A 13800-nucleotide genomic window follows, 5' to 3' on the forward strand; every position below is an offset into this window, starting at 1 on the left:
GCAAATTCCTCAGAAGGAAGAAGAAGAACGTCTTCGTTGTTTTATTTGCTAGCTTGAACACGGTCATGTTACAGTATCACGGATGTCATTGAAAAAAAACAAATGGCTGGTAGCAGGCTGGAGAGAGTTGGATCTGTATTCACTCGGTAAGAACAGAATTTTAAACTGTTTGTTCTTTTAAACGTTTAGAAGATAAGTAAATAACACTGAATATTCACGATTCTATTCGCCATATCATCGATGGCCTCATGTGATATCGCAGAAAGTCTTGTTTAGTTTAAAAGTCACCTGACCGTGCACAACGGTGTTAGAGTACAGTATGGATTACGCAGTATGTGTCACCTGGAAACGTCTGCTGTTTTGAATAAAACCGTGGTTTCGCTGCAATAGCTAATAATGATCACATTTTTTTCTGCAGTAGCGATTGTGGGATTAGTTGCCGTTTATTTCCACGTTAATGTTAAGTCTGATTGCTTTTCGGGACGAGAAATAATGATACGCGTTACCGAATGAACGAAACAATGGTTGATCAAAAGCATGGTCAGTAGCACAAGTCTAGGTGTGATGACGTCATATCCATGCGACCATAACTAGATTCTTGGATTCGTTCCCACAGATATATATAGAAGACTAGAAACGTCGCTGTAGCAGCCCGCTAAGTAACGTGCCTACGTGTCGGCCATATTGGTGGGGGCAACGTTCCCATTAAGGCAATGTATGTAGAAGAAGAAGAAGAATCAGCTTTATTGGCAGTATATACAGTATATTTTTACATACACACACTGAATTCGTCTTCTGCATTTGACCCGTCCTTAGTTGAACACACACACATGCAACACCCAGCAAATTACATGCAGTGAAACACACACAGGAGCAGTGGGCAGCATCAAGCGCCCGGGGAGCATATTGGGGGGTTAAGTGCCTTGCTCAAGGGCACATTAGCCGGCTAATCGCGGGGGGGCATTTTTCGCTTTAATCACTCCACCACACCCAAATTTTTCCTGCCTGTCCGGTGGGGAAATCGAACCAGTGACCCTCCGATCAGAAGCCGCTTCTCCAACCTCTAGACCACGGCTGCCCCCACATTGAAAATAAATCATAACTTGCTCATTTCACAACCGATTTTCATGCGGGTTACTTTTTTGTCAAGGTCAACACAAGGTCAACACAATTAAATTAAAAGATATAAAAAAACGGAAAAAGGCTTTCTATCAAAACAGCCTACATTTTTAGTTATTGTACCCCTCAGTTCCAAAGGCCAGGGAATATTTTACATTTAACCGTTTTTTGTATACATGTATATGCATAGATATATAGTTATATGTATAAAAACAGAAAGATAAATATGTATTTATATTTAATTGTAAGGGTAATCAAATCAAAATTTATATTTATTTATGTATTTGTCTCTGCCCCTTCCCTCTCTCTTTCTCTCTCTCTCTCTCTCTCTCTCTCTCTCTCTCTCTCCCAACATTTATATTGAAACAAACACTCTGTGGAGATAGAATAGAGTAGAATTTATTAACAATTATACAAGTTACAAACAACTCCCTCGCCCCAAACCATATTTACACATGCACATTGCTAATGAAAGTTTTAATTTTAAATTTTTTTTACCCCTCAAATCCCACAAAAGACTGTGGTCTTTGCCCTCTTTTCTCTTGCCATGGCATTCTTCTTCTCTCATTCCAGACTTTCCACTCTTTCTAAGGCTTCATTGAGTCTGGCCTTAAGAGAGGTAGGAGAGGCAGGCGAGGCATACCCATGATCCTAGTAGAAAGAGGGATGGACATGGTTCGATCGTCTCACACAATTCAATTAACTCCACTAGAGTATGACCCACATTCTTTCTTATAGTCATCACCTGTCAAAGCCACTGCCAGCACTGTGTGTGTGTGTGTGGATCTCCCTGCTTGAAATGTTCACTGCAAAGCACAGATGAATCACTTGCAGTGAATCTTTCAGAATCAGAATCAGCTTTATTTGCCAAGTATGTGTGACATCAGAATCAGAATCAGAATCAGAATTCTTTATTTGTCACATGTGGATGTGCATCCACAGTGAAATGAAAAAACAACACTCCTTTTTACAACTGTGCAAAAATAATAAAAATACTATTGACATGAGATAAAAGATAAAAAGTTAAAAAATAGAATAGAATAAAAAATAAAAAATATAAAGATAGAGATCTAACCTCAGTGGCAGAGGGAATGTAAATATACATAAATATACATATCGTATACATAGTATACAAGTATGCATGTGTGTGTATGGGGGGGTGAGTTAAGTGGGGGAAAGAGAGTTCAGTGTCCTGATGGCCTGGGGGAAGAAACTCTTCCTCAGTCTTTCAGTTTTGGCCATGCGGGACCGGAGACGTTTCCCCGATGGCAGCCACTGAAAGAGTCTATTGTGCGAGTGGTTTGTGTCTTTTAAAATCCTCTGTGCACTGGATGTACACCTGCTGGCATACACCTCTTGCATGGAGGGCAATGCTGTCCTGGTAGTCCGTTCAGCACAGCGGATCACTCTGTGCAGAGCTTTCCTGTCCTGTACCGTACAGTTGCCATACCAGGCAGTGATGCTCCCAGTGAGCACAGACTGTATGGCTGCAGTGAAGAAGGTTCTCTGCAGCGCTGTGGAGACCCTGAATTTCCTCAGTCGCCTGAGGTAATACAGCCGCTGCCTCGCCTTCTTCACCAGGGTGGAAATGTGGGTGGTCCATGTCAGGTCCTCGGAGATGTGGACGCCGAGGTACCTGTAGCTGCTGACTCTCTCCACCAGTGTCCCATAAATCCTGAGAGCGGTATGATGGCTCCTCTGCTTCTCCCTCCTGAAGTCCACAATCAACTCCTTGGTTTTGTGGACGTTCATGTCTAGATTGTTCGTACGACACCATGATGCCAGAGCATCCACCTCCTCCGTGTAGGCCGTTATCCTGTTATTGGAGATCAGACCTACATTCAAGGAATTTGACTCCGGATTTTTTCTCTGTCCTGTGCACCATACAAAATACAAAATAGCAATAATAATAATAAAAATGAAGAATAAAGTATTTACAAGAAAGGGGAAAAAATATATATTTATATTTCCCTCCTAAAAGCCACTTCCCACTTCTTACAGTAGAATGACCGGTTCAAGATGGTGGACGCATTTCTTGTGCCCCAGCAGCCAATGCGGCATTTACTCTTTATTATGTCTGTGGTCGGGTAGACCAAAATAAATGGTGGCTGATGGAACTGTAGCCCCAGAGTGTAACTTTTATGGTGTAATTTTTTTTCTGACAATTTTCTTAATGTTTTCAGTAGAAATAATATATATAATTCCATTAGATTAGATTTTTCTGTCTTTTTTGCAGTAAAATACCTTTCTGTTTTATTATTAAGTATTCTTTTAGCCAGTTTATGGCATTTGCCATTTTGGTTTAATTTTAATACATTAACCAAGCACTAAGTTGTTGTTTTGTTTTAACCATGCTTATAACGTCTGCTGTAGCTACCGTTAGGGAAACACTTAATGACTATAATACATAAAACCGAAACCATATTATTGTGGTTACATTCACGTAATGATGATTGAAGTTAACCTACTGTAACGTAACATTGGTACTTGTAAATCGTTGTTGACTGACCAATCAGCATAGCAGAATGTTAGCGCTTTATGTGCAAAATCGTCTTACCTGTAAGAAAGATGATCGGGTGCGTTTTCTTTTCCATCCATCCATCCATTTTCTATACCGCTTATCCATCAGGGTCGCGGGGGAGCTGGAGCCTATCCCAGCTGACTACGGGCGAGAGGCGGGGTACACCCTGGACTGGTCGCCAGTCAATCGCAGGGCCAACACACAAAGACAAACAACCACACACTCTCACACTCACACCTAGGGGCAATTTAGAGTAGCCAATTAACCTAATGTGCATGTTTTTGGTATTGTGGGAGGAAGCCGGAGTACCCAGAGAAAACCCACGCAGGCGTTTTCTTTTCCATTATGACATATAATTGATCCTATATTTGGAAAAACTAAAATAAAATTGGGGACTTGTTGTCTAGAAGTAGGTAAAAATAATTATTTTAGCCAGTTAAATCCTTTCACTCCAGTTCATTGAGGACTGCCTCTCGAGTGCCCCCGAATTTTTGGTACAGTGGTTTTTGATATGGAGTGGACAGGCTGTGGACAGACTCTGATTTACATAAAACCATGTAAATTATAATTTAATCATTAACTTTAATGTCACAGGTCACCTGTATTGGACTTTAGTATTCTGCGTACAAACTGATATATGGGTCTGATAAAACATCTTAATAAATCAGAATCAGATCTAACAGTATGTGAGTGTTTCCATGACTTTTTGTGCAAACTGAATTTTGGCTTGACCCCGGAAGGGAAAAGAAGTCACTTGAAATGGTTTGGTTTGGTATGTCACACATTTTCTCTCAAGTTACAGTTAGGTCACATGTTCTGCATTTGAAATACAGAAATAGACTATTGTGCAGTATACTACAACTATAGTTTAATTTCCTTTGTAGCTGAATTCTCATTCTCATGTAAATCAGCAAACAATGCAAACAAACTGATAACAGTCATCAAACAGAGGAAAAAATGTGAGACAACAGCTTTCATTGTTGATTGGTTAGATAGTTAGACTGTCAGGGCCTCACATCTGTACAGAATAGATGTTACTTTAATAATCCTTACATCCCTCTCACCAGAATTTTGTGCTGCCAAATACTTCCATAAGTAAATCAGTCCAGTGTAAACATACAATATACAATAACTGTAATATATTGTATGCAGTTTTAATATGAATGTATTATTTCTGTGGCTATTAAATGTCACCATCAGACACAACACATTCTGTTGACAGAATAAACTTTGAAAATCAGACAAATGAAATCACAAAAATGAAAAGTTTAAATAACTTACCACATTGTTGAATTAACATTTAAATCCAACCAATTGGCTCATTGCTCAGGCCACAGCTAGGCGTTTGCCATCATGCCATGGGTCTTTCAGTCAGTACAGAGCAACGACAGCACCTGGCTTTAAAAACTTCAGCTACCTCAGTCTCATGAGATTATTGTTGCCTCGGGTGTCCGTGTTGTCAGAGCAATTTGGATTCACCCCAATTTTTTAAAGCTTCTCATGTTCCTTCTTTTTGATGTTGATAAACCACTGCCTTCTTCTGTTGTTTGTCGACCACCACTATGTGCAACTGTTTCTCCGTCATCATTGTATCAGTCTGGATCTTGAAGTCTCGCAGGATCTTAGCTTGGTCATCCTAAACCACCCTGGGAGGCTTCTTCCATTCTGATCTTGGGGCTCCCTTCACTTAGCAGTTCATCTCTGGGGGGCATCTTCCTGATGTATTCCTGGATCTAAGTTGTTGTGAATCTTATACTCACTAGTCCTAATCTTACCGCATTCCATTTAGTGTACAGTCTCAGTGTGCCGGGCTTGGGGTGAAACCCTCCCTGCATTGTGAGGAGCTTCCTTGTCTTGATATCAGTGGCTTCTATCTCCTCCTTTGGCCAATTTATGCCAACGGGGTGTCTGATGACTGGCAGGGCATATGTGTTAATTGCCCAGACCTTGTTCTTACCATTCAGCTGGCTTCTCAGGACCTGCCTCACTGTATGTCAGTGTTTGACTGCAACTGACTTCCTTGCATTCTCCTCATGGTTTCCATTTGCCTGCAGGATCCCAAGGTACTTGTAACTGTCCTGAACGTTTGTAATACTGCCTTCTGGTAGCTCAACCCCCTCCATTCTCATCATCTTCCCTCTCTTTGTTACCATCTGACCACAACATTGCTGTAGATCAGGCATCACCAAATGGCGGACTTCGGTCCAGATCCGGACCGAGTGATGGTTCTGTCCAGACCCGTGACCAGTCTCTGATAGATAATTACCATGGAGCATTTTTTCCTGACGTTCGCGGCTATAAACAGCAGGGCCTGCTACTCCAGTTAATACGACAACAGCTTCACTCAGCTGAGCCAATCAAACTGTTTGTTTGCAGGTTGAAGCAGGTTGTCTCTGTCACCACAGATGGTGCCCCTGCCATGGTGAAAAAAGAGAGGGGGGCTGTGCCCCGGGTGAAAAAGGACAACCCAGATCTTACTGCTTACCACTGTCTCATCCTTTAGACTGTTCTGTGTGCCACTCAATCAGAACATTTTGCTGAAGTAATGAACACAGTGATGAAACTCATCAACTTCCTTAGGGCATCCTCGTCCCTTCAGCATCGCCTCCTGAGAGAATTCCTGGAAGATGTTGAGGCAAATGCCAGTGACCTGCTACTGCACAACAATTTGAGGTGGCTGAGTAAAGGCAATTCACTGTGACATTTCTGGTCTGTTCGAAAAGAAATAGCAACTTTCTTAGCGCAGGTCAAGAGTCAAAGAGCAACACAGTTTTCACTTTTTCTGCAAGATGAGCACAAGATGGAAATGGTTGCCTTTTTGGTTGACATTACATCACATCTTAATGAGCTCAATTTAAAGCTGTAGGGCCAGAACAATTCAGTTGCTGATTTGATGACAGCTGTTCACTCTTTCCAGAGGAAGCTGGGCATTTTTTAAGATCTTGAAGGAGAGTGTGAACACTTCCCAAAACTGCAGGAACAGATTCAAGGTGAGAGATGTTTCTCCCTATGCTGAGTTCATAAACAGGCTGATCGAAAACCTCAGTCAACGGTTCAACTGCCTCTGCCTTGGACCACAGCTCCTCCTGCTAAACCAGAATCCTTTCTTTGTCAGAGAAGTCAGAGGATTTTTGAAGGAGGTGACAGACATTCAAGTGGGCACATGCAGGATCTCTACAGCTTGAGCTCATTGATCTGCAAGGAAATGCTATGTTATGGGAGCATTTTGACTATGTTTGGATCGACTTACAGCTGTGAGTCAGCGTTTTCCATTATGAACATTATCAAAAACAAGTACCATTCTAGGCTCACCAATGAACTGACACTGACTCAACTGACTCCAAGATTAAAATTTCTGGCAGGGCAGTCATATTCCCATTTCTCTCATTAAGAAAAGTTAAAAAAGAAAGAAAGGTGAAAGAGAAAAGGTGGTGTTTAAAGCTCTGTTTGCATTTTTTTCTAGAAGAGACACTTTCTATTTATTGTTTTCTGAAGATGTTGACTTTTTTTTAACTTGAAAAGTAGACCTTTGTTTTTTTATGCTGGTCTTTAGGTCTTAGGTCTTTAATTTAAGAAAAAAGAAGAGAAAAATGTTTAGTCAATGCTCTGTTTGCACTTTTTTTCCTAAAAGAGGATTTATTGTTTTCTGAATATGTTGACTTTTTACTGTACTTTTTTAGTGTAGGCCTTCAAATCTTTAGGCTAGGACCTCTTTAATTTAAGAGAAGAAAGGCTCTGTTTTCACTTTTTTATTTATTTTACTCTGAGGTTTCAGTTTTCTTGAATCTGAAATCAAGGTCTTAAATTTATTTGCCTGGGACTACTTTTATTTGTGCTAAAGAGCTAGCTGTGCACTCAGGTAAACATTTCCTGCATTGAAAATGAAAATTAAATATTGTTGAAATCATATGAAAATGTGGACATAGGGGAAGGCTATAAGACGCAAGCTGGACTTTGGTTCGGACCTTTTACTGGGAGGAAATTTTAATAACTGGACCTCAGTGACTTTTAATTGAATCCTCCTGCTGTAGATCCTAGTGATGTGGATCAGTGAGTCAGTATCTTGCTCTTTTTTGGTGCACAACTTGATGTCATCTATGTATCTAATATTATATATATGTATACACATATATGTGTGTGTGTGTGTGTGTGTGTGTATGCACATATACACACATACTATTTTGCTGTCAAATGCAACTTTAACCATCAATTGTGCCACTGTGTGGTGACAGGGTTCGAGATTTGATGCGCTCTGGAGTCATAAAGTCACCAGAAAAGCCCATCTGGTATGATGTATACAGGGCTTTTCCACCAAAGAGGAACCCACTTCATGTGAAGCTATACACCAGGCCCTGTAGCAAGAAACAGGAGACTGTGCCTGACATCTTGTACAGAGAGGATGAAGTTAGAGCGTAAGTAGTGATAATAGTAGCTGTGCTTCCACACCACCTACATGCTTGTTTTGCATTAAAGCTGTAATGAATGAAGGTCATGGCAGGTCACATTTCTGGTATTTTGTATTAAGGTGTTTTGTTTTTTGTTTGTTTGTTTTGGAAGGAGAAAGCACTACTCAGTGCACCTGAATCCCAACATACTCAAGCCTACACAATGGCAGCACATCTGTTACACAGACAAATGTAAAAACTCACATCAAATACATTTTTCCAAAGATGGTTTCTATGATTTTTGATAGCTCTTATTATTTTCCGATACGTTTGGTTTTGATTTGTTATTTGATGCTATAAAAGGGGAGTGTGATATTATGATGAGTCCTTCTCTCCACTGACTCAGGTGTGTGTATGGGCAGGAACACTGCCCCTCCACTATCTAACTAATTATGTCAGCACAAGATGGCAGCACTCCTATCCAGGATATTTTTGGCTTAATCTTTGTTTGGCTGTTGCTTTAAGGGGGTGTACTGCAGCATTGTTTAAGTGGGTGGTACAGAGAACATGCACATGAATTCAGATTTCCTAGCAGAAGATTGTATTATTTATAATATTTAAGTGCCTCCTCATAGTTTAAGTTTTTTTGTTTTTTTTTTTTTGTTAACTGATTGTTAATCTTATCGTTCTTAACCTACTATTTTCATCATTTATTGAAAGATTTATCATGAGAAGTTTCTAAAATGTAAACGAAAGTGGCTATTTTACTCAGGCATATTTTAATTTACAAAAACATTCTGCTTTGTTGGAAATGAGCTGTTGTAGCCATCATCAAAAAAATTTTGTAGTCTCCACTCATCCCAAAGTGTTTGTCTTTCAGGATGTTCTATGAGCAGTATGGATCAGGTCCTCGGCCATTTGAGCTGTCCAAATCAAATTTTGTTTCTACATGTCAGAGGTATGCTTTTCCCCTCTTGGTTAAAAAATATTTGATAGGAAGAGGAAAATCAAATTTCAAATGTGACCTAAATAATGTGATTATGTGTGTGTGTGTTTTTTTTAATGACAGAATCTACAGTATGGTACATATATATTGGGACAGTTATAAGTTTTTTGGCTTTTGGCCTCTGTACACCACCACATTGAATTTGAAAGATTTTCAGCTTTAATTCAAGGGGGTTGAACCCATTTTTATATACCCAACCCCATTTTAGTGGCTCATAAATGATGGGACAAACTAACATAATTACAAATATAAGGAATATTTTAGTGCTTTAATTTTTCATACTATTTTTAATACTTGGATGAAAATCTCTGGCAGTCAGTGACTGCTTGAAGTCTGGACCCATAGACATGGACAAATGCTGAGTTTCTTCCTTTGAGATGCTTTGCCAGGCCTCAACCGCAGCTGCATTCAGCTGTTGCTTGTTTGTTGTTCTTTCTGTCTTCAGTCTTGTCTTCAATAAGTGAAAAGCATGCTCTGTTATGTTAATCAGGTGATTGACCTGGCCAATGAAGAATATCCAATTTCTTTGCCTTGAGAAACTCTTTGGTTACCTTTGCTGTATGTTTTGGGTCATTATCCATCTGCAATATGAAACTGGGTCCTATCAGTTTTCAATATTTGGCAGAATCTGAGCAGAGAGTTTGGCCGTATTCACTTAAGAATTCATCCTACTACTTTTACCAACAGTCAGTTCATCATTAAACGCTTGTGACCCTATTCCATTGGCAGCATACATGCCCATGCCATAACACTGCCTCCACCATGTTTGAAAGACAATGTGGTATGCTTCGTGTCATGAAATGTTTTTTTCCTTCTCCATTCTTTCCTCTCCCCATCATTCTGGTACAAGTTAATCTTGGTATCATCAGTCCAAAAAATTGAACTGAACTGAGCAGGCTTCTTCAGGTGTTTTCTAGCAAAGTCTGGTCTTCTTATTCTTGAGCATTACCAGTGGTTTGCACCTTGTTGTGAAGCCTCTTGTCCTCTTGGACAATGACATGCTTACCACCTCAAGAGTGTTCTTGACTCGACTAGACGTTGAAAGGGTTTTTCTGCACCAATAACAGAATTCTGCAGTCATCCACTGTAGTTGTCTTCCAGGCCTTTTGGTGCTGAGCTTGCCAGTTGGGTCCTTCTTTTCAATGTTCCAAACTGTTGCTTTGGCCACTGTTTTTGCTATCTCTGAGTGGTTTTTCTTTTTTTCAGCTTCATGATGGCCACTTGCATAGACACTTCATTGGACCTCATGTTAAAAGTACCAGTGAACAGCATCCAAATGCAAATGTAACACTCAGAACCAGCTCCAGACCTTTATTTTCTTGATTTGTCAAGGACTAAAGAGGGAACAGGCCAGACCTGACCATGAGGCTGCTTGTCATCCATTTGTCCCATCATTTATGAGTCACCAAAAATGGGGTTGGGTGTATAAAAATGGCTATAATTCCTAAATGATTAATGCTACACTTTTGTCAGACTCCTTGAATTGAAGCTAAAAGTCACATCTTGACTGTGTTTCATTTCAAATTCAGTGTGGTGGTGTACAGAGACCAAATGCCAAAAAAAAAAAATTGTCCAATATATAACTCCAATATATACAACACTGTATATAGACTGCACACCAAGTTAAACATTAATTGCCAGTCAGTCAGTGACACTAAATATTCGTTACTCTATCACTTTGATCCTGCAGATTTGTAGACAAATACACCGAGTTAAAGTGTCACAGTGAGCTGGATGACTCATCGCTGTTTGAGAAGGCTGGGAAGGCTTTACTTGCAAATGGCATCGTGCTGAGAAGAAGAGGAGCTCCTCTTGTAAGAGTCTTCTTTAAAAGGATAAGTACTGGCAAGCGCTGGTGTTTGTAATCATCAGTCAAGGAGCAGGCAGGCCAAACTGCAAACCTAACTGCTGGCAAATATGGGTAAACATGGCTAAATAAATTCATTAGCCTCTTACTGTCTTTTCCGCCTCAGCCATGTGTGTAAAAGGAAACAATTTTAAGCTATCACTTTGGGCTCTGGGAAGCTGGTGGTGAGCATTTTTCACACACTATTAATTAATTCACAGTTTTTTTTATTTAATTGCTGAATGATTAATCATGGAAATTATCAGCAGATTTATTGATGATGAATACATCCTCATATGTAGGATGTAGGTTTTATTTCCAAATCAAAACACAGATAGATAGATGGACCAGATAGATGGATGAATTTTTCAGCATTTCAGTAATGATTTTAAATAACAGCAATCAGACTCTGCACATTAATAACCTCAGGCCAGCACTATACACTTCCCTGTAATCAGTCCAATCTATTAATATTCAATTCAATTCAGTTTTATTTAAAGTGCCAATTCATAACACAGTTATTTCAAGATACTTTACGGGTGTGTAAACAACACATTCAAAAAGAAGAGAATCAGAGAAAAACAGGTACCATTGCAAAACCCCACACCAAGTAAGCATTTGGCGACAGTGGCGAGGAAAAACTTCGTTTTAACAGGCAGAAACCTCAAACAGAACCAGACTCAGTGTAGACGGCCTTCTGCTGTCTACACTGAGTCTGGGAGACCGCCTGGGAGGGAGAGGGGGGAGAGGAGAGACCGGGAGATGGAGAGAGACAGAAGAGGGAGGAGAGGAGAGAAAGGAGAGGGGGAGAGGAGGGACAGGGAAGATAGAGAGAACAGTGCAGAGCAGGAGCAGCAGGATCTGGGCAGGGCCATGGAGAGGGTTCTGGATCCAGCAGCGGTACCAGGCCTCAAGAGGGCGGGGTAGGAGATTCTGGATCCAGCAACATGCTCCTGAACTGCTATGAAAAGATGGAGCACAAGAGCTCTCGGGGAGAGGGCAAGTTAGTACTGTACCAGTGATGGGACATGATGAGTGAGTCACCTTGCTCTGAAAGCTCGGTGTCTAAGGATCTCCCCCAGCAATCTAAACCTATAGCAGCATAACTGCTAGGGGTTGGTCCATGCCTAACAGTCCTAACTATAGGCTTTGTCGTAAAGGAGGGTTTTAAGTCTACTCTTAAACATAGAGAGAGTGTCTGCTGCCCAGATTTTGGTTCCATAGAAGAGGAGCTTGTTAACTGAAGTCCTTGGCTTCATATCTACATTTGGAGATTCGTGCTGTTACCAGTAAGTCTGAATCTAAGGAAGCACCCTAGAGGGCTGATATGGTTCAGTGATATATAATGGTGCCAGACCATGCACGGCTTTGTAGGTTAGGAGGAGAATCTTAAATTCTACTCTAAATTTTACTGGGAGCCAATGTACAGAGGCCAGCACAGGTAAAATGTGGTCACGCCTCTTAGTCTTATTCAGAACATGAGCTGCGGAGTTCTGAAAGAGCTGCAGAGTCCTGAGGGACTTTTTAGGGCAAATACTAATACTGGTAAAGTCAAGAAGATATGCTTAAAAGCTGGAGAAAAACAGCCTTGTAATGTTCTTATTATGTACATGTGTTCTCAGTACTGCTTTTATCCTGCAGGTGTCAGCAGAATCCAGGGATCCAGTGCTTGAGTTGAAGCTAACAGACATGTTGGCAGAGCAGCAGTTAACCAGTGATGACAGCGAGAAGACCCCACCACACACCATAGACCTCAGCAGTTCGACGACCATTTGTTGAGCTGTCGATTGTCCACACCAGATGTGTTGTTTGACTTTTCAAAGCAGTAGTTCTGTGTTTGTGCCTCTGGATGTTATAATCATCTGTAGACAGTTTTATTTCATGACCTGTCTGTCAGGGATCTCAGCCAACATCAGGAACTCCTCTGTGGACTGCATACCTGATCCATATTTGCTACTCTGATGTCAGTTAGATATATAATCCCCCATGTTATGTTGTCACTGAAGGAACAAAAGAAACCATGAATCTACACTTATTGGCTCTTTTATTGGGTATTCGATGCAATACAATGAAACAGCTCTGCCATGAATTGTACTTTACAGCAGTTAGAATTGTTTGGTTTTTATTGACACTCAAAAGGGCAATAATCCTACTTTATTAATTGTTGAGGACGTCGTGAGTGGTGATGTTGTACTTAAGTACATTACATTCAAAGATGTCTACCCTTCTCATGTATGTCATTTGGTTGGAGAGAATAATAGGAACACTGATAAAATGCAGTCCTTTTCAGTATCACTGTACACCACATCGTCAGTATTAGCATGTAGTTGCATTACTTCTCTGACAGTGTCAGTTAAAACTGTTAATTGTTATTATTTTTTTCAATTATGGCAGAGCTGTTTGAATTGAATTACATTTGACGCATGTAGTTAATGAAATGACTCGTGAGTGTAGTATATTGCAGTGGAGAATGGGTACAACAACCTGGAAATAGTTTATATGCATATGTGGAGGTATGTAACTGTATGGAAGCTCAATCTGAAATTAAAGTTACTCTTGTAACCATTATTGTTTACCTTTTGCTCCAGAAATGTATATTGTGTCAACAAAATAACTAGTTGCACTACTTTGCTGGAATAATTGCACTCTTATTTACTGTCTCATTCTGCAATTTGAGCACAGAAAGTTTTTCAAATGCCTGTACGGTAAAAGCAAAATCTCTTAAGTTCATCGTAACATTTATGTAATAGGTCTTTGTTGAAATTACTATTGTTTCATGAAATATAGCATTTATATGAAGATTGTACAAACCATTTTCAAATCATGTATTTAAGTTAAAAGGTATTTTTTAACCCCATATGAGATTATATGTATATATTGGTGCTACTAAATCTATGGTGACTACACTAAATGGAAGTAAAGC

General features: G+C 40.1%; 1 protein-coding gene across 1 annotated transcript; it reads left to right on the top strand.

Annotated features, from left to right (window-relative positions):
* mrps23 (mitochondrial ribosomal protein S23) lies at positions 1–13443 on the top strand. The gene is made up of 5 exons (XM_046388871.1): positions 1–146; positions 7873–8052; positions 8906–8983; positions 10722–10845; positions 12519–13443. Exons 1-5 carry the CDS (start codon positions 103–105, stop codon positions 12654–12656), a joined length of 564 nt encoding a protein of 187 aa, XP_046244827.1. The 5' UTR covers positions 1–102; the 3' UTR covers positions 12657–13443.
* Positions 13444–13800: the final 357 nt, after the last annotated feature.

This window comes from Scatophagus argus, chromosome 5, assembly GCF_020382885.2.
Source record: "Scatophagus argus isolate fScaArg1 chromosome 5, fScaArg1.pri, whole genome shotgun sequence".
NCBI classification, from domain to species: domain Eukaryota; kingdom Metazoa; phylum Chordata; class Actinopteri; family Scatophagidae; genus Scatophagus; species Scatophagus argus.